This window comes from Stigmatopora argus, chromosome 18 (assembly GCF_051989625.1).
Source record: "Stigmatopora argus isolate UIUO_Sarg chromosome 18, RoL_Sarg_1.0, whole genome shotgun sequence".
Lineage (NCBI taxonomy): Eukaryota > Metazoa > Chordata > Actinopteri > Syngnathiformes > Syngnathidae > Stigmatopora > Stigmatopora argus.
This window is the reverse complement of record NC_135404.1, coordinates 7,952,476-7,973,840: the sequence shown is the minus strand read 5'-3', so window position 1 is coordinate 7,973,840 and position 21,365 is coordinate 7,952,476. Positions and strand designations below refer to the sequence as shown.

Genomic DNA, 21,365 nt, shown 5'->3' with positions numbered 1-21,365 from the left:
TCTATTCATGTACACATTAATAATGATACTTTTATTTATTGTATTCAAGTTTTCACTCCATCAATTCTCTGCAAGTGATCAAGATTTGTGATAATGAATTGGTTTTTTTGAAAAAAAATACAAGTAATGATTCTTTTTCTGAAAATGAAAACTAAATATGGATGTTAAACCTCCCCGAACAAAAAATAATTTTATATTTAATTAAAATAAGGACAAAAAAACTGATAAATGTTCCAACTAGGGCATCCTATCAATGTTGCAATCTCCCAAAGAAACTGTTGATGTTGCAACCTATGAAAAATGTGGAAAAAAATGATTGATGTTTCACTTCTCAAATAAGAAGACAAAATATTGATGTTGCACTCTCCTTAAGTGAAGACTACGTTTCATATGTTAATGAAAGGATTGTGTTGAAGTTGCAGTTTCTGCTGACAAAGAAATGTTGATGTTGGTCTAAACTGAAAGTTGCAGTTTTGAAAACAGAACAAGGATTGACGTCTCTCCCTTTTGAAAACCCACAAAAACAGTGATGTCCCACCAAAAAAAAGCATACTAATTGATGTCCCAATCTTCAAACAACACATATGATTGTGTTTTCTTCACTAAAATGAAGGCAAACTTCCACTCTTGTACTTCCCTAAAAATCTCTCCACCAAAAAACTGCTACATTTATATAAAGGGGATTGTACTCTAACTTTCGAGTCAAAATCATTCCAAAGGATGAGACTTCTCCCATCTTTGAAGCAGCCATTTACGGGATGACCATGTAAAAAAAGATGAGAGTATCTTTTCCTAATTCCCCCCCCCCCCCCCCCCCCCAAAAAAAAATAACAAACAGAAGGTGATGAAAACATAACCTTCTTGGCAGAGGCAATAAGCGTCCATCAGAGCCGAACATCAGAGCGAATACGTCGGAAGCTCGTCGGCGTCCGACAGGATGAATAAATCAACTCTTTCCCCCTGAATAAATCCCTCTCAAGTTGAGATTCTATTACCGATGAGCTTGGACATCTCCATGGTTACCGGAATTCCGCCGGGGTGTTTCCGAGCACCTCTGCTAGCGTGACAGGTTGCGTTGGCTTGTGTACATTAAAACCTACGGGGAAGGGATTGTGTTCTAATGCTCGTAAATACCGTGTGAAGTTACGTTACATCCGTGCATAAAGTATGGCCATGAATAGTCAACGCCGTGTGTGTGTTTATGTGTGTGTGTGTGAATGTGTGTTTCCAGTTGCCAGACGCGGTGGAGTTGCCAGAGTGGGAATGCCAGAGGGAATGAAGCGCCACATGGCACGTTGATGGCGGGGCCAGCTGGGGGGGTTATGTGTATTATGGGTGTGGGTTTGTGTGTGTGTGTGTCTGTGTTGAATTGAGTTGGGGCTTTTTTTTTGTTTTGCATGTTAAATTCCACAACATCTGTTCAGTAGGCAGCACCATATATACCAACTGGGCTGGTGTGAGTGGTGGGAGTGATGGGGGGGCCATTTTAGTTCATATAGGAAAGGTCAGATTCAATTTAGAGAGGAAATAGGTGTTAATGATCAGTATTTTGTTTTAGAATGGTTGTAAGTGCTCCTATGAGGTGTGGATTTTTGTTTTGGGAAATTGAAATACAGTAGTTTGGCTTCTTTTGAGGAAAGGGACATATTGATGGTTTGTTTTTAGGGAATTGCATTGGTGATTGTTTTGTTTTCAACACTTTGTCTTCTTTTATAGAATTGTTTAGGTTCATTTTTGGAAAGTGTGACATTGGGAGGCTGTTTTCTTTTTTGGGAGTGAGAGTGTAGTATTAGTCATTTGAGTTTTTTAAGGAAACTAACATCAATAATTTTGAGAATATTGAAAAGTTAACACTTTAGCTCCTTTATTTGAAAAGTGTGATAGAAAAAGATGTTCTGTTAGTATTGTACAATAGCATTAGTTTGTGTTTAATATGTAGAAGTGGAAAAATAGTGTTTAGGGTAGTGAAGTATTTCAAAAATGTGTTCTGTTAGTAATGTACAATAGCATTAGTTTGTCTTCAATATGTATAAGTGCAAAAATAGTGTTTAGGATAGTGAAATATTTCAATATTGGTTCATCCAAATAGTGTTTCTCCTGTTCACAAAGTGCATCATCAAAACTTTGTCCAATATTGATCGTTTCTCATCTTTCCAAAGTTCCTGGCTGAGCACACCCAACGATAAATTCATTATGACGGAATAAAAAACAAAAGCAGTGTGATTACATTTCCTTCACACATGTTCGTTTTGCCGCGGGCTGATTAATGTGACGTGACCATCCCGATTTGTTGTTCATCACAACAACTGGGTTAAAAGTAATTTCCAGTGTGCTCGTGTGGAGGCTTTTCCACTAGCTGTGTGCAGGTGTGTGTGTGTGTGTGTGTGTGTGTGTGTGTGTGTCAATCTCTGTCTTCACACATGAAGGTATGTACATATACACACACACACACGCATGCACACAACTAGTCCTCATCATCATCATCATCCCCGCTGGCTCTATGGGGAAACAGTCACCCCCCCACCCCCCTCCCACTTTCATTTATCTGCCCCCACTTGCCCCCCTAACGCCCCTAAGCCCCCCCAACCCCACCCGTGGCAGCCGATGTCTTTCGCAGCGTGGCGCGCCATCTGTTGTGTTGCCCCCCTTCCGCCTTCTCCGCTCACAAACACACAAGCGCACAAACTAACATCTATTCTGTCTTTACGTTTTATGATGGTTAAATGTTCCTTTAGACTTTTATTTTTTATAATCTGCGTAATGTTGACAGTTGAAATTAAGGGTAATTTCATTTCATATTATACTTAATTCAGTCATCCTTTTTTTTTAATAAATATTTTTTTCCACAAACACATTAGTGCTTCTAATGCTGCTTTATTGGTTTACTGTTAATATGTACATTTTACAACAACAACAAAATACAATGAGTATCTATTGAAAATTGGTGTGTAAAATATTATTATAGAGTTAATTGTATACAGACGAGGGAAAATTATTTACACCGATTGTAAAGTACGATGACATATTGAAGTTGTTTTTATTAATAAAACAAGAAAATTGAAACTGTTTTTATTCTATTTAATCATTACATTACGTAATTTTAATAGGTCATGCTTAATAATTCAGCGTGTTTTTTTAATTAGGCAAATTCATGATCATTTGGCAGCCCCCACCCAACCAATTATTAACTAATTGTTTGCCAATGACGAAAATAGACACCCAATCCATAGTGTACGTTTACGCTTTATTTGTAATTTTTTCAAGTAAAGGGAATATACAGTGAAGGCAATAATGGAAAAAAAATATGTGTAGAACATTACATAAACTATAGATTTGAAAATATACAAATATAATACAGACAAGCAAAAAATTATATACACTAAGCAACAAGTACTGCAAAATATTGATGTTATTTCTTTTTATATCAGCTGCACTAGTATTGAATTAAACCAAAAACCTCCCCACTTTAATCATTTAATTATAACATTTTTTTAATTAAACTAAGTACCAGAATTCAGAGGGCTTTTGTCATTTGGCAAAATTAGATCGACTAATTATTTAACAGGCTTCTTCGCCTCCAATTATGAACTAATTGTTTGTCATTGACGCCAATAGACGTCCAAACCATTGGAACTGGCAGCGAATGATTCCTTCCCGGCTCTCCCAGTTCAAACGGTTTGGACGTCTCTTGTCGTTAATGGTGAGAATCCAACGTCCAGACGGGGGCTGGCCCTCTGCTCTCGGGGGCGTCATTCCGGTTCATCCTGCTGATGAAAATGAATGCGCCCCGTTCTCTTTGGCTAAAAAGCGGAGCGACACCTGAACTTTGTGGAGCGGACCTTCATAAATCCTCTACAAAGCTTCTCTTGAGGTGTAAATAGAGGAACTCAATGATGTCGACAGCTCATCTGTCAGCCAAGGGGGCTTCCACTGAGTCTCCTGGAACAGCACCAAAACAATTTCTCTACCGAGGCACCGGCATGCTGTTTTATGGCGCGTATTAGAGGAGAGCGTCTTCATTTGCTACTACCGAATAGAATTAAAGCAGCGATGAAAGGGCGCCGACATTTCCCTTTTCGTAGCGAATACTCCCAACCATCATTTGACGCCACGCTCCTCCCGCGTAGCTTTGCAATTCAGCGTCGGCCATCTGTCGAGGTTACCTGTTTCCCATTGAAGCTCATTTGCTAAAATCCCCCAGTAGGAGCGATGGGATGCGCACAAAATGGCTGCCGTGGTGTTGCGCTTGGGCACGCCAAACGGAGGTGTTGCTGGAGAATTTGGTGTTTTTTTCAAGGCAAGTTTTGAATGGGTGTTGAGAGGTTTTCAGATTGTGGTTGATTTTTAAAGTGTTTTTTTGACTGGGGTCGTTTTAGATAAGGGTTTGAAGGAGTGAGAAAAGATAGGATTTTAAATGAATGTTAGGGTTTTGAAATATGGTTTAAGACAAAGATAGAATTTCAAATGATTGTTTTTAAAATGGGTTCTTAAATGGGGTTTGATTTCCAGGTGGAGGGTTTCAAAGGAAGGTTGTGGTTTTCAAGTTAGGTTTGAGATTTTAAGATATAAAGTTGTTAAAACTGACTTTTGTAGTCAAGGTCAAGGTCTGAAATTAAAAGAAAAAGGATGGATTTTAATGGGTGTTGTCAGAAAAGGTTTGAGGTTTGAAATGGGGTTTCAATGTGGCTTCAAATTAGGCTTCCTTCATTTTTGAATGAGTTTTTTTCAGACAGAAATAGGGTGTCGGTTTCAAACTAGGGTTTGAAGGCAGCGGCAGATATTAAAATTAATGTAACCAAGAGAGACAGGTTTTTCAATTGGTTTCAATTTTGAATTTGAAGCCAGTTTTACATTCTTTAAGGTTGGGCTTCAGCAATTTCTTGTTCAATTTTTTTGGTACGTGACTTTTCCGTACGTCCAATTTCGCCTCAAACATGGGCTAATATTCAAGACCACTCAGATGCATAGAGTCAATTTCCCTCAGAATACACACACACATATCCCATGCGAAAAATTATATCTCCAACTCCTGATCCCATTTCACAGTCCTTTTTAATTTCAATTGAATTTTACATGACATAAATCGTAATTTAACCTTAATATGGTTTCATCTCCGAACCGAGGCCTCCTTCCAAACAAACGAGAAGCGAGCCAGAGTGCGAGCGAGAGAGAGGAAACCGCCATGCAGCAGCTGTCCACCTAATTCCTCCTTAACCGGAGCGCTTGTGCTCTGATTAAGAAAGCGATCTGGCCTTTAATTTCCTCGTGACACCGCTTAATGCGCGACGCGCGTCTCAATCGCCCAGCCGCGGCGAGGCACCTTGGCGCCATCACACGAGAAAATTGACTTTGGCTGCCATTGACGCCGAAACACGTCCCATTGGCAGCCAAGCCCTGAATTGGCCGTCCATCGCCCTCCATTGCAGATATGTAAAAAAAAAAAAGGGAGTTTTAAGCAAGTCATTTTATTTTGTGCATTCTTATTAGCACTTGAATGAATTTGTCATTCTTCCTTTGTTTCCCTTCTCAAGTAACATTCGACTTGATGTTAGCACAGACGCCGCCGAGGAAGCTTGGGTAAACACCACAACGCCGCGTGTGCGCGTGCGCCACCCGGGCCGCCATGTGGCGCGTGCGAGGTGGCGTTGCTAGGAGCGCCAGGTTGCGTGCAGACAGCGGCACACGCAGCCTGGCGCTGGAGAAGAAAGGAGTGGAGCAATGCCAACAAGACCCCCACTCGCACCACCAGTCGCCCCCCTCGAGAGTTGAGACGGGGGAAGATGGAGATGATTGTGTGGCCTCTGTTGGGCACTCGATGCGGGTTAGGGTTTCAAATTAGTTTCAAGGCGGTCTTGGAGATTTCAAATATTAAATTATACTGGGAAGATAGGCTTTTTATTAAGATTTTAAATTATGGAAAGGATTTTAAATGAAGTTTGGAGCTTTTGAAATTAGCATGGTAAAATGGGGTTAGCATTTTAATGCTACATTTTGGAAATTATGGTGTTTTTTTATGGGTGGGTTACGGTTTCATAAAACAATTTCAAGTAAGGCTGTATGATTTTACTGCAGGTCTAAAAAACAATAAAAATAAGTCATTCTTGGTGATCAACTATGACATTTTTAATCGAGCAAACATGGTGGAGTTTCACACTGACTGATAGGGTATATAGCTATTAGCTAAGAGTGCAATGTTTATGTTTTTATACACTTTATTACATTCTATTTGAGGTAAGAAGTAACACTAAACATATATAACAATGAAAACTACACATATGTTGAAATACAAACTACATTTTGGTCTTTGAACACTTGTTATCCTAAAACCAATATAAAGTAGAAGGCATATTTAACATGCTAATAAAATTAGCACTGATTGGTCTTATTTAACGCTCAAGATAAGTCTTCTGAGATTTGTTTTACTATTCTCTAGATTCATATGTTTTCATGACAGATTCTTTAATTAAGACAATAGAATAACCTGCCTTAAATCTTTTAGTGTTTTTGATGATGATGGACATCCAATCATGTTGCTCTTTTCATCCTTCTGCTTGGAACTGAAAGGATTTTGTCAAAAGAAGACATTGGTGTAAAAATGTCCTTTTAGCATCATCTGCTCAAACTTTCACATTTTTAATATTTTTATAGAGAAATACCACCATTTTTAGAAGACATTTGAACTCATTATCTCATTTGAACTGGTATTAATGGTTATTCGCAGCCATTTCAATGGATTGTGGATTTAATTGCAGCCAATATATTTTTTAAAAAAGTGAGAAGAATTAAGATTGGTCAAGATTAAAAGCAAAATTGTGATCTTTTTGAAAAGTTGTCAGTGTTAGTTTAAAGTCTGCAAGTTAGAGATTGAGAATGCATTTTTAAAATTGTTTTCAACAATTGAAATCAAGGTTTTGAGGGCAGATTGTGTTTGCTTTGTTTATCAAGACGCTTATACTCAGGGCTTGATTTCAAATTAAGACTTGGATTAAGTATGATTTTTTTTTTCCTTCTGAAAAATTCTGTTTTAAAGGAATCTTATAAATTCAGGTTCCAAACTTTTTCGAGATATTTTTTTGTTTAAAATTGAGTTCCAAGCCTAGGTTACATTTTGTTTTGTTTTCTCTCCCCATAGTTTGGTGGTATAGACCCTTAGGGAGATAAGCAATGTAGAAAAATCAATTAACTATCATTCAGTTGAAATGTAGTGGTTCAAAACAAAGTTAGGATTTTAAACAAGAATTATGGTTTCAAAGCTGGGTTTCTTTCATATCAATGTATCAAACCAGAGTTTCACATTAGAATTTGGTAGGTTTCAATGGCAGGTTTAAAGGTCAGCCAGGGTAAGGTTAGCATTTCCAAGTAGTGTTTCACACCAGATTTAGGGTTTGAAGTAAGATTTTCAAACCAGGGTTTCAAGACAGCGTTAGGGTTTTTAAAGTCGGATTTCAAGGATGCTTTTGGGTTGCAACTTAGGCAGGAGTATAAGCGTTTTGTCTGTATTCTCTTCGTGGGTTCTGCGTGTGCCTTTAAAAGGGGGCGTCCTGCGAACGGGCCTGTATGCAAATGAGGGGGTTATTACCCCACTGCTCATCAAGCCGCGCAGAGGAGACATTAATAGGCTGATGAATATGCATGCCGATTTGTTAATTAAGTTAATTATTCTGCTGAAAATGCATTCGTCTTCCAAGGACATCTTCCCCAGGATTTCAACCTGCTCCGCTCATTAGTCATGCGATGTTTCACGCGGGTGAGAGGAAAAAAAGAAGGGGGGGAATGGTGTTGTTTTTATTTTTTCGTGGGCGGGGGGCATAATGTGTCTTTACGTCACGTGTTCACAACAGGATGCACTCCAACTGCCCATAAGGGCGTCTCTCTTTTCCTCCTACCCCTGCCCCAAACACCCCCCCACCTCCAAAATATGCCGCATTACTCTCCTTCCAAAAAAGCTGCTATTTTCATCTTCTCTTTGGTGCGCGGGTGCTTCCTTTCTAGCTCGCCGCCTTCTCCCTAATTGCATATTAAAACCCTTTTAAATGAACTTTTGCTGCCAACTTTCCAACACATTAATTAATTGTTTTAGCCAATTAAGTGGCGCCGTGCAAATGAGCCTCGTCGCAAATGGTCCTACAGGGCCCCCCCATACCCGCCACCCCTCCCACATTCCTCCTCCTCCTCCTCCTCTTCTTCTTCCCGCTTCCTCTTCCCAGCTGCCCTTACACTTCAAGGCACACGGCATCACGGAAGCAGAAAGTGTGTACCCCCCTTACGACCCCCGTAATGCCGCACTGTTTTCTGGACCGTGTCCAGCCTTCAGGCTCCTAACTGATCTCCAACTTAGAGGAGAGGAGAAAGAAGCTCCTTCAAAAGAACAATGGCGGATGGGAGAAGTAAGCGAACCCTTTGGAATTTGTTGCAATTTTGTCCATAAATGGGTTATGACAGGGGGCTTCTTATTGGTCGAAAAGCATGAACATTTATGGCAGGGGAGAAAACACAAGCAAATAATTGTCATAATATCTTTATTCAAGTTGCAAGAAAAATCAAAAAGAGGATGATTAAACTAGTTACACAAACAAAATTTGCATTTTTTTGTCAAACATAAAAATGCTTATGTTTAGAGGAAAGGAAAAGTAAATGAGAAATTTGGATATTCTGGAAAAATTGGGTGTAAAAATGTCGTTTTAACATCATCTGCTCAAACTATCACATTTTTTATATTTTTTATAGAGAAATGCTGACATTTTGAGAAGACATTAAGGAAGTGAAATATTTGAAATGTCTTGAATTTCTGCATAAACTATTTGTATATACTAAATACTAAACAAACTATTACTTTTAAATATTTTTATTGAGAAATGCTAACATTTTGAGGAAAAGAGGGAGAAAAGAAAGTTACCTTTTTGGATTTTTTTCTCAAATTCTGTACAAATTAGTTGTTAAAATGTCACCTCGAGCACCAATGGAAACTATTTTCTTAAATAAACACCATGCATTTCATTATGTTTTCATATTTTTAAGGCCTGCGATTGGCTGGCAACCAGTTCAGGGTGTATTCTGCCTACCGCCCGTTGTTAGCTTGGATAGGCTCTAGCGTCCCTGCAACCCTTGTGAGGATAAGCCATTAAAAAGATGAAGAGTCAGTTCAAAAGCAATGAAAATGTCTCGTTTTGAAAGCAGAACAAGTCAGCAATTGAACACGGCCAAGCGGCGGTGGCGTGGTTGCAATGGGAGGATTAGGCCAGCCTCGTGCCAGTCTAGTCCCCCATGCCACCCCTCATCCCTTGGCACTGAGGGGAGCCGGTGCATGCCCGCCGTCGCCGTCCCCCAGTTGGCACGCTAAAGTGAACGAGCCCGTGATTGATGGGCGCGGCTTCAGCCCTTCGAAGGCCTACCATTCCCCATCTTTGGCAAAGGTCCCCGTCGTCTCATCCCACGCGTGCCAAACCCAGATCTGCGGGGGAACATCAATTACAAAAAGGGGGCCGCCGCCCCTCAGATTCCCCCGGTGGCCGTCTACGGTCGAGCTGGGGGAAGCCTCGACAGGGCGTGGGGAGAAGGCTTTGGGAATCGGCATCCCAAAGGCGCAAGGTTTGGGTTAGGATTTCAAATTCCGGGTTCGGGACTGCGGGCTTCCAAGGGCGGGTTTTAAAAGAGGGCTGAGGTTTCGGAGGCGGATTTGAGGCCCGGCTACGGTGGTGCGGTTTGTGACGAGCAGGTCCTAACGGTTGGTGGGAAAGACTCCCCTGAGAGTCGTGAGCGCGTCGGCTGGCACGCGCTCAGCTGCTCGACTGGGCTCAGGTGCGCCGTTTGGATGGTGTCTCAGCCACTCGCTTAATGACGTCGCTCGGAGAGAAAAAAAATGTACACATTGTTAAAAGGCGGCATTCATCACCAAGGGTCGATTAATGAGGCGATGGTTGGGAGGGGGTGGGGGGGGTTTGTTTTAAGGAGGGCTCGTACACGGCTGTCAGGCGCCATCTGGAGCATCCGGAACACATTACATTCATTTGCTGTTAGTATATTCGGAATAGAAATTCAGGAGTACTTCTTTTATGAGCATTAAGGTAAAAAGAGAAGGAAAAAGGTTAAATGAGGCTTGGGGCTTCATGAATTTCTGCTTACAGATGAAAATCAAAGTTTGTAACCACATTATCACAAAAACCCTAACACTTTTGGTTGGAGGGACAAAAAATGTACGGAGGGGAAAATACACTTTAATTTTTTATTAAATTTTTTGAATCTAAAGTTTCAAGAACTCTAAAATAAAAATATACTTTTGGTTTTCAGAATGTAAAGGTTCACATAACATTGTGTAGCAACAAAAATTTAATTGCAAATACGTGGTAGTTTTGGCAACAGATTATCAGAACTATTATTGGATTGAATTGAATGCTTTATTGTCATTATACAAGTAAAATGGGATTTAAAGCTAAATAACAAATAACAAATAAACAAATAAGTGAACAATAAATAACAATAATAATAATTAATAAGGACAATAACAATAATAATAATTGATAATAATAACAATACAACAACAGCAACAATAATAATCATAATAATAATGAATAATAATAATAAATACGCAATAGAATACAAATATCCTAATTTTCCATTCTTAGACCCTCGGATCCAGGGCCCCAAAAAGTCTATTTGACAAACTCATCATGCCATTAATTGGACTCTGAAAGAGTTTGCGATTTTTGTTCCAGCATTCCGGTAATCTACGGAAGCCCGGATACGCAGTGGAGTTGTTGTGGGCGGGGCAGAACCGGGGATCGCGAAGCAAATACAATGGCGGCGGTGCCTGCTGTGGTCATGCAGCGCAGTCCTGCAACGGAGCTTTCTCACCCGACTCCGCCGACGGTGGGGCAGCCTCACGGGGAGCGGCTGAAGACCGAAGAGGTCACCGGTAAGCGTGATTTACACTCGGATCACTTATCCACCACTTTGTCTTTATTGGTTAGCCCATCGGAGCTAATGTGGGCAGGATCGGAGGCTAACAATAAGTTCGCCCATAATGTAGATTCAGATTCATGATTTTTTATTTTGTTGTTGTTGGGGGCAGTAATATTCATATTTCTAGACAGTAGTTGGGTCTGTTGAACAGATCGGGTGGACTATTTGGTGCCTTGTGTTTGATCTGACGCTTGTTATACATGTTGAATAGCATGGGAGGTTGCACAACTTTGCATTACATTTCACTAAGTCTATAAATATTAGTAACTGCGTAATAGACTAAAGATTTTTCATTGTCAGATTTTTTTTTTATATATGTTTATGTGCGGTATACAAGTATATTTACGACCTCAGATCATTGCTACCAAAATATACATGTAATAAACATATGGCATGGAGATATGTTGTTTAAGTAAACAACTATACATGTGGCTCCTTAGTGTTAAAAGCTTTTGATTTTCTCCCTTCTTTCTAATATATTGTTAAATGATATTTCTGTTATAAATACATCTGGGTTTTTCCTTGATTTGTGGGATTTATTTTTATTTCATTCCAACAACATCAAGAGAAAATGAATGAAATAAAAATGTTTATTCATTAATAATTGTAAAAAAAATGTTGGATTTTTTCAAAATGTAAAACATCTTTAATAGATGAACTATATTTCATTAATTTTGCATCACCAATTGGACCGTCAAACTAGACTTGGCCGCTCCACATCTTTTGCCAGCCTTTTATCTTGTTTTGCAATGCAGAATGTAAAAACAAAAATTGCTTAGGTCACTATTCATTTTCTTGATCGCCTTTCCATAAAAGTTCATCTGCGATGTTTGTCTTCAAGAATCAGAGAAGCAGAATCGCATGGCCGCCTTGCTGGAGAGGCTTCACTCCAAACACAACGCATCACGGCCATGGCAGGAGACCAGCAAGGTTGTGCGGCAAGCCATGGTGAGAAACGTCAATCTATATTGTTATTAAAGTGGTTCCTGGACTTAGATTTTGACGTCTCCTTTGTAGGAGAAACGTGGGATGATGAATGCTGCTGGTCATCAGCTTCTCCTCACTTGCTTGGAGACATTGCAGAAGGCGCTCAAAGGTGAGACAAACTTTTTAAAACAGAGTTTCTAAAATTTAGGGGCTGTAGTTCCAAAATGCTTAATTTACCTTTGTTTTTCAGTCTCATCTTTGCCCTCCATGACTGATCGTCTGGAGTCCATAGCTAGACAAAACATGTGAGTGTTTAAAAGACAAACGCGACTTATAGCAAGCACTTCTGATGAACCTTTCAAAATAAAAGAATGTCGCATTCAACAACAACAAATGCGGTCTCAGATATTTCAGATTCTAGACTAAGGCATCTTTTAAATGACGCCCAATTTTAAAAATCTGATTCGTGATAAATAAATTGGCTTGAAGATGTGCACTTTGCAGGTTAAGATTACATGTTTGCTTCATAATATTCATTTTTGCATCATATGTACGCTTTTGATGGGCTGTAATTGCAGAGAACAAAAAATGGCATTGGGTTTCTTACCGTTTTCTTATAATGCATTTTACAAACTGTTGGAGAGTAAACGTGTAATATACTTAAGTTGTTAATTAGGATGTATTGTCATTCAATTAGTGGTTAGATTCATTTTTTTGGGGAGACAATAATATTGCATATCAGCAATAATTTATAGGACAATATATAGCCCATTAAGAATTTGTATTGCAACAGACCCAATGTTTGTGGTCTTTTCTTTCTAGGCTGGGGTCCCATCTGAGCCCCTCTGGAACAGAGTGCTACATCACCTCAGATATGTTTTATGTGGAGGTCCAATTGGATGGTGCCGGTCAGCTTGTGGATGTCAAAGTGGCTCATCAGGGTGAAAATCCCACTGTAGGTTTTCAAAAAAATAAAGAAACGATATCTATCCGAAACAAAAAATGTTTTCATATGTATTTCTTACAGAGCTGCGCCGAGTTGATTCAACATTTAAGGTAAGCTTAGAATTCGCCTCTGATACCAACGAAGAAGTAACTTCATTTGTGTTTTCCAAAAAAGGGAAAAGAACTTTGAGGAGTTTTCCAAACATCTTAAAGGGCTTGTTGATCTGTACAAGCTTCCTGGAGACAAGTGCGTAATGAAATGTCTTGTTTTTCCTTCTGACAAGCGTTGGTACATGTTTTGATTGTTGGGTTTTATTGCCTTTCAGTAAACTGAAAACAAAGATGTATATTGCCTTGCAGTCCCTGGAACTGGATCTCACCAAGATGATGAACATGTTTCGGTACGATGACGCACCTCACTTCCATGAAAAATAAAAATAACATTGACAAATGTCAGATGTAAGAATTGATGTAGGGAAAGCTTGTGCTTAAATTGCATTCTCTGTTAGGCATGCTACCAACGCCAATGCCATCGAGACGATTCTACACGGCAACGTAGGCCTTTTGACAGCCAGGAGTGGCGGCCATCTTGTTACTCTCCAGTGCTATGTTTCGCCATATGACATTTTCGAAGAGGGAATGGGCGTGCTCATCAACATGGCAGATCCAGATGGTTAGCCATTATTTTTGCCGCTTTATAAAAAATGACAACAATTATTAAAGGAAATTGTGTTTATAGTGTCACGCACATTGGGCATTGGTGTTTCTGTCACCATTGAGGGAACGCCCAACAACACCTACAAGCTCCCCATTGCGCCACTTATTACTGGATCCCACCCGGTAGACAACAAGGGGTAAATGTCGACTACACTACAACTGAAAGGAAAACGCATTTTGAGGTGGCTAATTTCTCAAATGTTTCAGAACACCTTCCTTTTCCACGGTGACCAACTCCAACTGTGTGGACCTGCCGGCTTGTTTTTTCCTCAAGATGAATCGACCCATGCCCTTCTCCCTTTCCTTCATTCACAGATTAGGAAATGCTACAGGTGGATTTTCTTGATATTTTTAGAATCCTACAAAAAAAATCCTCAGCTGCGATTTGAGTATTTTCTTCTGGATTTTACAGCTATCCCCGTGTTTGAAAGCCCACCCAACCTGTCTGCTCTCTACCAGCTGATTGTCCAGAGCCAGCTTCAGAGCCCAGAAGAGGGGGGCGGCGGCACGCTGCCGCCCTTGCATAATATGCACTTCTACTCTGTAAGCAGACACTGTCTGTATAGTAAAATAAGTCGTTTAAAATGTGACTTCAATTTCTTGAAAATGTTCAGTAAATAAAACATTTAATCTCTGCTTCCATCAGGTTCTACCAGACCAGCAGCACTGCTATTTCCTGAATGGCGACGCCCCGGTGCAGGACGGTCATTCCCTGCAAGGTGCTCTGGTGCACAAGATCCCCTTCCGCCATCCGGCCCAGGTGCCCCTCGTGCTAGACATCATTCGGCACCAGGCAGCCTATAATACGTTGATTGGCAGCTGTGTGAAGCGAACATCCATTAAAGAAGGTAGAGGGGAAAAACACATTTTTAATAGAATATGCTGGCTTGCAACTTCAATGTTTAATTTTCAAGTGCTTTTGTATTTGGCTATCAGACAATATTGGCCTGTTGCAGTTTGAAGTTTGCCCTCTTACCGATTCGAGCTTCAGTGTCTCGTTCCAGCATCCAGTTAATGAATCCTTAGTCTGTGGTAAGATCCCACTCCACAAAAAATATACACTATATACATATTTGATGTTCTGTGACATTTACAAAGATTTAAACCCTACCATTTCAGTTGTAATGGACGTGATAGACTCCAGACAGGTGTCCTGCAAACTATATAAAGGGCTTTCCGATGCACTGATCTGCACTGATGACTTCATTACTAAAGTGGTCCAGAGGTATTTGCTACACAAAAGGCACTTGTTTTCATACCAACCCAGACTTGTGTTGTCCAAACTACAACCAGATGAGCCGCAATACAATTATTTCGTCTCTTGTTAGGTGTATGTCCATCCCTGTGACAATGCGGGCCATCCGGAGGAAAGCAGAGACAATCCAGGCAGATACTCCCGCCCTGTCTTTGATTGCGCAGACAGTGGAGACCATGGTAAAAAATAATCCACCGCCATCCGGCAGTCCCTCCTACAACATGGCAGGAGGAGATATGGCAAACACTATGGGCCTCTTGGGGCTTACCGGCGGCAGCACACCGACCGGAGCAGGTCCCCCCGGTGGCCCCAATTATGCCGGGCCTATCACGTCTCTGTTCGGGATGTCTCGCAATGAAAGACAAGGATCTGAGTGCCAAGTCCAAGGCGGGCAACAACAGCAGGTGCAGCAGCAACAGCAGCAGCAACAACAACAACAACAGCAGCAACAACAACAGCAACAACAACAACAGCAGGGTCAAGGCCACACGGATGACTACAACAAAGTGACGCAGAACCCAATCCTGACAAGTCTTTTGCAGATAACAGGGAGTGTCGGTTCTAGCCCCAGCTCGCAAAATGCGCCTCCGCCACACCAGACTCCGCCCCCTACATCGTCACCCGCTAGCAACACCAAGAATCATCCCATGCTCATGAATTTATTAAAAGACAACCCCTCGCAAGACTTTGCCGCCCTCTATGGTTCAAGTCCGCTCGAGAGGCAGAATTCATCCTCCGGGTCACCTCGCACCGACAGCATGGGAAGCTCTTGCCCCGGAGGAGGCGCAAAAGGCAAGAAGAAGCGCCCACGAGTGCCAGAGAAGGGAGGTGTGTTGCCCGGGACTCCTGGCGCGGGTGGAGCACCCGGAGGAGGTGGTTTAGGCATGAAAGGTCCCATGCCACACCACCAGCATCACGCTGTTACGCACGAGGACGATTTCCACCGCGAGCTTCTCTCCATGGACGTCGATGCCACTCAGAACTCCATTTTTGACGTCAACTTGGCGGGAGACGGATTGGACACCCCCCACAGCATCACCCCGGCCCCGAGTCAATGCGGAACCCCGCCCTCTGGTCCCAACATACCTTATCCGCCGTCTCACATTCAGTCTCAGCCACCGCCAGGGGCGGTACCGCCCCGCATGGTGCGGCTCTCCAGCTCCGACAGCATCGGGCCTGACATCACGGAAATTCTGTCAGATTTGCCCGAACAAACGGGTAAAAACGGCAGCGGAAGCCAGCATCCAATGGGTGGGAGCGTGGAAGACGCGGGCCCACTGGGGACGCCTATTCGCGACTCGTCGAGTTCGGGACAGGGCAGCGCCGTTTTTGACTCGGCGGACATTTTCAGCACCAACAGCAATGAGAACCCGTTTACGGATCCCGCCGACTTGATCGCCGAGGCCGCGGCCACGCCGACCAGCGATTCCTCCTCCACAAACTTTTTCCCCGACGCCGCTGACTTCAACCCCGAACTTCTGAACTCGGGTCACGGTCTCTCCCAGAACTGCTTTGAAGACAGTTCGCCGAGCGCCGATGGAGACATGGACCTGGGCAAGGGTTTTGGCGCCAGCAGTCAACAGAATACGCCATCGGGTACGCCCCAGAATCCCACGCCGCACGGACAGAACACGCCCGAACCCTCGCTGAAAGACCCTTTCGACATGGGGATGTTTTTCGGGGGCAACAGCGGCACCGGGAAACCGCTTCTTGGGCAAGCTCCGGATTTGGGAGACACCCATTTTGGGGGTTCTCAGAGCCCACTCATGATGGGCATGGGGTCGGTCGATTTCAAAAGTGCAGAATCCAAAGCCAAACAACAGAGCCTCATGCGGCAAAAGGACGAAAATGGCGGCGGCGGAAGTAGCGGCTCCGGAATGGGAAGCATGGATGGAAAACAGGTGAAACGGAGCAGGACTCCATCCAGCGAGGGAAAGTCCAAAGAGAAACCGCCCAAACGGAAGAAATTAGAGCCGGACGGCAAATCGCCATCTCACAGCTCAGGCGGACGACCATACACGCCTCCCAGCGGCGGCTCGGGCTCCGGTGGGAGCTTGAGTGGCGGAGGCTCCAAGTCTCCCGGAAGTACGGGATGCTCCCAGACGCCACCCGGCGGCGCCACTCCTCCCATTCCCAAGATTACAATTCAAATACCAAAAGGCACAATAACCGGGGGGAAGACCTCGTCTCACAGCGGCTACACCTCCAGCAGCTCGGCCTCAAGCGGCACCGGCGGTGCGGGGGGGCCCGGCAGCAGCAAAAGCCACCATTCCCATTCTTGTTCTGGCAAGATCAAGTCCAAGGAAGGCTCCATGGCACAAGGCAACAGCTCCAAGTCGGCAAGTGGCACAGGGATCGGCGGCGGACCTTCCCAATCTAAGGGTTCTTCGTCTCAAGCGATGAGTTCCGGCAAACCGGGATCGTCCCCGATCACTAAACACGGGCTTTCTGGCGCAGGAAGCAGTGGAAGCGGGCTCGGGGCTGGGAGCAAGATGAAAACCCAGGGCGGTAAGCCCCCTGGGTCACTGATGAATCCCAGCATCAAGCCAAACATCTCACCTTCTCACTCCCGCCCGAACAGCTCTGGTGAAAAACTGTCTTCACCTATGAAAATCCAGCAGTCCCAGGTGCCGGGGACTCCGCCCTCCTCGAAAGCCAAATCCCCAATGGGCTCGGGTAGTGGCAGCTCCGGAGGGTCCAAGTCTTCTTCCGGCGGAGGTATGAGCTCCCAAAAGCCAATGGGAGGGACCTCTTCGGCCTCCGCATCCTCTTCTTCTAACCCCTCGTCTTCATCTGGTACCATGGGCTTCTCCGGAAGCTCTCAGTCGCAATATAGTGGAAGCGGTGGGGGCAGCGCAAGTGGTGGTGGTGGGAGCAGCGGAGGAGGGGGCAGCAGCGGTGGGGGTGCCTGCCAGAACAACGCTAATAACCCAAACGCCAAAGGAAAGTCTCCCAGTCGAAACAAGAAGCCGTCCCTCACTGCGGTCATCGACAAACTCAAAAGTGTAGGCGGCGTGGGTGAGGACGGTTGTGAAGTCGGGCCGCCCGGTGGCCCAGCTGGATCGGGGCCGCCTCCTGGCGGCGTCCCCGGCGCCGTCCCTCCTTCGAACATGGGTACCGTCAAGCATGCCACCTCCTCCCAAAGCGGGGAGTACAAACGGGAGCGGTCCGATAAAGACGGGAAGGCCAAAGTCTCGGTTTCAGGTGGGAACAGCGGTGATAAAAAGCTGATGGACCCTAAAACGGGTGGGGTGAGTGGGACCGGCCTGGCCAAGATCATCATCAGCAAACCCGACGGAGGCTCGCCCAGCATCAAGGCTAAAGTCAGCATGCAGAAAGGCGGCGAAGGCCCCGGCGACTCCATGCGCCCGCAGATCAGCAGCCTGAAAGCCTCGCCCCTGTTCAGCGGCTCCACCCCTAAACACGACCGCTCGTCCCCGAGCCACAGCCGCTCGCCGGGCCACACGCCGCTCAACCACGACAGCGAGAGCGAATCGGGCAGCAGCTCGGTGGCCGAGAAGTCCCACCAGAACAGCCCGAGCTCCGACGACGACCAGACGCCGCGGCCGCTCCCCGCCCAGCAGGACTACATGTGCGCCGTCCCGTTGGGCTCGGGCGAGAAACACAAGAAGCACAAGAAGGAGAAGAAGAAGAGGGAGCGCGAGCGGGAGCGTGACAAGGAGAAGAAGAAGTCGTCCGTGTCCTCGGGGCCGTCGTCGCACCCCGTCAAGGCGGACAGCTGGTCTCGATCCCCGATCTCGGCGTCGGATTCATCGATGTCTATGCTCTCCTCGGAGCGCCCCTCGCGGCCCAGTCCCATGTACATGAGGAACGAAGATGACGATCTCATGGACTCGGCGCTTACTGGTAATCTTTAATGTCATTTTTTGACATCCGTTTGGACTGAAAAGGATGATCACGTTTCAGTGCCATTGAAGACGAATGGTCGCAGTCAAAATGGACATTGTCATTTAAGCAACCAATGAAAATGAGCGCACCCAAGCCACTCTTTGCGGAGTGTACTGAGCAATTATGTAATAATGTATTACTGTATATATATTTTACAAAACACATACAAGATCAAGCAAGAAAAGAATTATTTTTACCTTAAAGTGAAGCTAACATTTGTGATTTCGCAAAAACAGCAAAGTGAATTTTTTTTCCACTGAACTCTGTCTTTTACGATATACTACGTTACTGTTGATTATTTTTCATCCCACTGAAAAATGTTTAGGAAAAAAAATGTATTCTGCCTCGCCCTCATCTGACTGAATGACTCACTGGGAACTTTTTAAGTGTTATTTAGCTTGCATATTTGTGTTCACTTTTAATTTCATTTAACTCTTTATTTATTCCCATTTGGACATTGTGACCAGTTGAAAGGAGTGCTGTTGATGTGTGATTTGGAATATTCCATTTCGTTTTGGGATTGTTATGGCAGACTGAGGATTCACTTTACTCTCATCTAGATCACATTTTAAATTGATTTCTAACAAGAATGTGTGTATCTAAAAAACAATATGAAGAGTGACTAACAAGCGGTAATGGTGTTTATTTTATTTTTATTCTTTTACAAAAGCCAACAACAACAGAAAACTTGTTTTTACTAGCTGTCAGGTCTGAAGGTAATTCCATTATTTGGTTATTGTCCCTAGATTGCTAATTGAATGTGTGCCATATTTTTTTTTTTAAATACATTTTTAAATACCCTTTGTCAATCAAAGCTGCAATGAGGATACTCACCATTTTTAAAATGTAAAATTCAAAAAAATAGAATGTGATAAACTGACTTTGTGTTGTTTACAGCAAATTTAGGAAGTAAAACTAAAAATTTGGAGCAAACAAGAGAAGTTGATCTCCATTCTCATACTATTTACATCAAGACATGGAAATAGCTGTCCGTGGTGCTGAAATATGCATTATTGAAGCCCACCTATGTACCCTAGAGGGCGGCATTGTACAATGGCCTGTTTTGAGGTTTGTTATAGTTGAGATGTCTTTTTTCTTGGTTTATTGTAAAATAAATAATGTATTAGATTTGGAGTATCTGTTTTTTTCAGTATGTTATGACTGGGGTTGCATTTTTTGTACTTCAATATATTGAATTTGTAAATTATTTTTTGTGGTATTGGCTGACTTGGTTTGCACGTTGGTTTCCTTCCTCTGACATTCACAGCACAAAGGCTCCCCTGGGGGAATATCATTTAACCTTTTTGTGCAGGAAAATGTCATCAGTACATGATACAATAGAAGCATTGGTCCATTTCAGTGCCACTACTGAGCCTCAAATAGATGTCCTTCAAGACCTTGGATATGCTGAAATGCGCAGATTTATCTACTTGAATGTATTGACCAATTGTGTTTTAAAGATTTGGAAAATGGTACCGCAATCGGTGTTTTTTTCCATTGCGGAATGATAAATAGCCTCTTTTGTTCCAGAAAAAAGTTTGATTTAATTGTCGTAAAACACAGTAAACTTAGGTGCTTGTTTATTATTTTTCTCAGCACAAACGGATACCTTCTCAAACACAAAAGAACACCTCATTAGGTTGGCCGCGTGGACTCGGAGCAATTTTTCAAATATCAAGGGAAATAGTGGAAAAAATAACAAAGCTAAAGTGTTTCTTTGTATCTCCTGCCTGGAGAAACAAAAGTTTTGTTTTCCAGAAACATGCTTGGATGATATTTTTTCTTCTATGGTTCTTGGTGTAATGAGATTTTAGAGCTATTGATGAAGTCCTTTCTTTGTACCTTGTTTTCTTAACCACTGCGTTGAAGGGGAATTTGGAAGATTTTGTACACAGCCATGAAAACACAAAGTACGGTTAAATGAGAGGGAATACAGTAAGAGATGCAAATAATAACCGACTAGGAGAGAAGTAGGCCATGGCTTCAAAAAGAAGTCTTCAAAGTGGGATGTAATGGAGAAACAAGCCTGTTACAGATGAAAGAGATTTGTCGCCAATCTGGAATTAGTGGCTATGTGGAGCCCATATGCGTTTGTAATACTGTGCACAATGGAATGAAACATTTTCTCACATTTTGAACGTGCTGTCAATTTATGGCCACAGAAAATAATGCTATAGGGCTGATTTACTGAAGTCCATGTGACTTCTCTGACATTCATAAAATATAGACATAAAAACTGCCATTTATTAAGAGTAATAAGAAAAAAGAAAACACCATTTCTGGACAAATTGCTTTGCTGGGATGGTTGGTAAACACGTTGCTAATTTTATGTTTGGACGTCACTTTCTGTTGATATGAGGGTTTTTTCTGGTCCTTTCCTGTTGATATTGCATCCTCTGTGTATGTGTATTTTTTTTCTCCGGGGTTTGATTTATAGGCGTGGTCGCAAGAAATTACATTTGTTAGTCAAGACCACACAATTCTATTTGATCCTTGTAACATTTCAAGAAAACGATACAATAAAAAAGAGTCTATTTTAGCAATAACCCCCAGTGTCCAGTGTGTTCAGCTCATCCTGGTCCTCCTCATCCTTGTGGGCGTTTCTCACCTAGTCCTAGTTGACCAATCAGAGAAGAAGCGTGTGAAACGTCAC

At 43.0% G+C, this 21,365-nt stretch overlaps 1 protein-coding gene across 1 annotated transcript; it reads left to right on the top strand.

Moving 5' to 3' along the window:
• Window positions 1-10,771: 10,771 nt before the first annotated feature.
• On the top strand, window positions 10,772-19,840 carry med1 (mediator complex subunit 1). Its single transcript, XM_077626295.1, has 16 exons — window positions 10,772-10,912; window positions 11,801-11,907; window positions 11,977-12,055; window positions 12,137-12,191; window positions 12,709-12,841; window positions 12,914-12,942; window positions 13,007-13,078; window positions 13,158-13,232; window positions 13,341-13,504; window positions 13,571-13,685; window positions 13,756-13,880; window positions 13,961-14,091; window positions 14,195-14,396; window positions 14,485-14,580; window positions 14,668-14,773; window positions 14,877-19,840. Exons 1-16 carry the CDS (start codon window positions 10,795-10,797, stop codon window positions 18,679-18,681), a joined length of 5,412 nt encoding a protein of 1,803 aa, XP_077482421.1. The 5' UTR covers window positions 10,772-10,794; the 3' UTR covers window positions 18,682-19,840.
• The last annotated feature ends 1,525 nt before the right edge of the window (window positions 19,841-21,365 follow it).

What these genes read in the sequence shown, in the direction of transcription:
- med1 (XM_077626295.1), top strand. Translation starts at nt 10,795, where the DNA reads ATGGCGGCGGTGCCTGCTGTGGTCATGCAGCGCAGTCCTGCAACGGAG. An exon ending in AAGATGATGAACATGTTTCG is followed by an intron (nt 13,233 to 13,340) that starts GTACGATGACGC and finishes ATTCTCTGTTAG; the next exon opens with GCATGCTACCAACGCCAATG. An exon ending in CAGATTAGGAAATGCTACAG is followed by an intron (nt 13,881 to 13,960) that starts GTGGATTTTCTT and finishes TGGATTTTACAG; the next exon opens with CTATCCCCGTGTTTGAAAGC.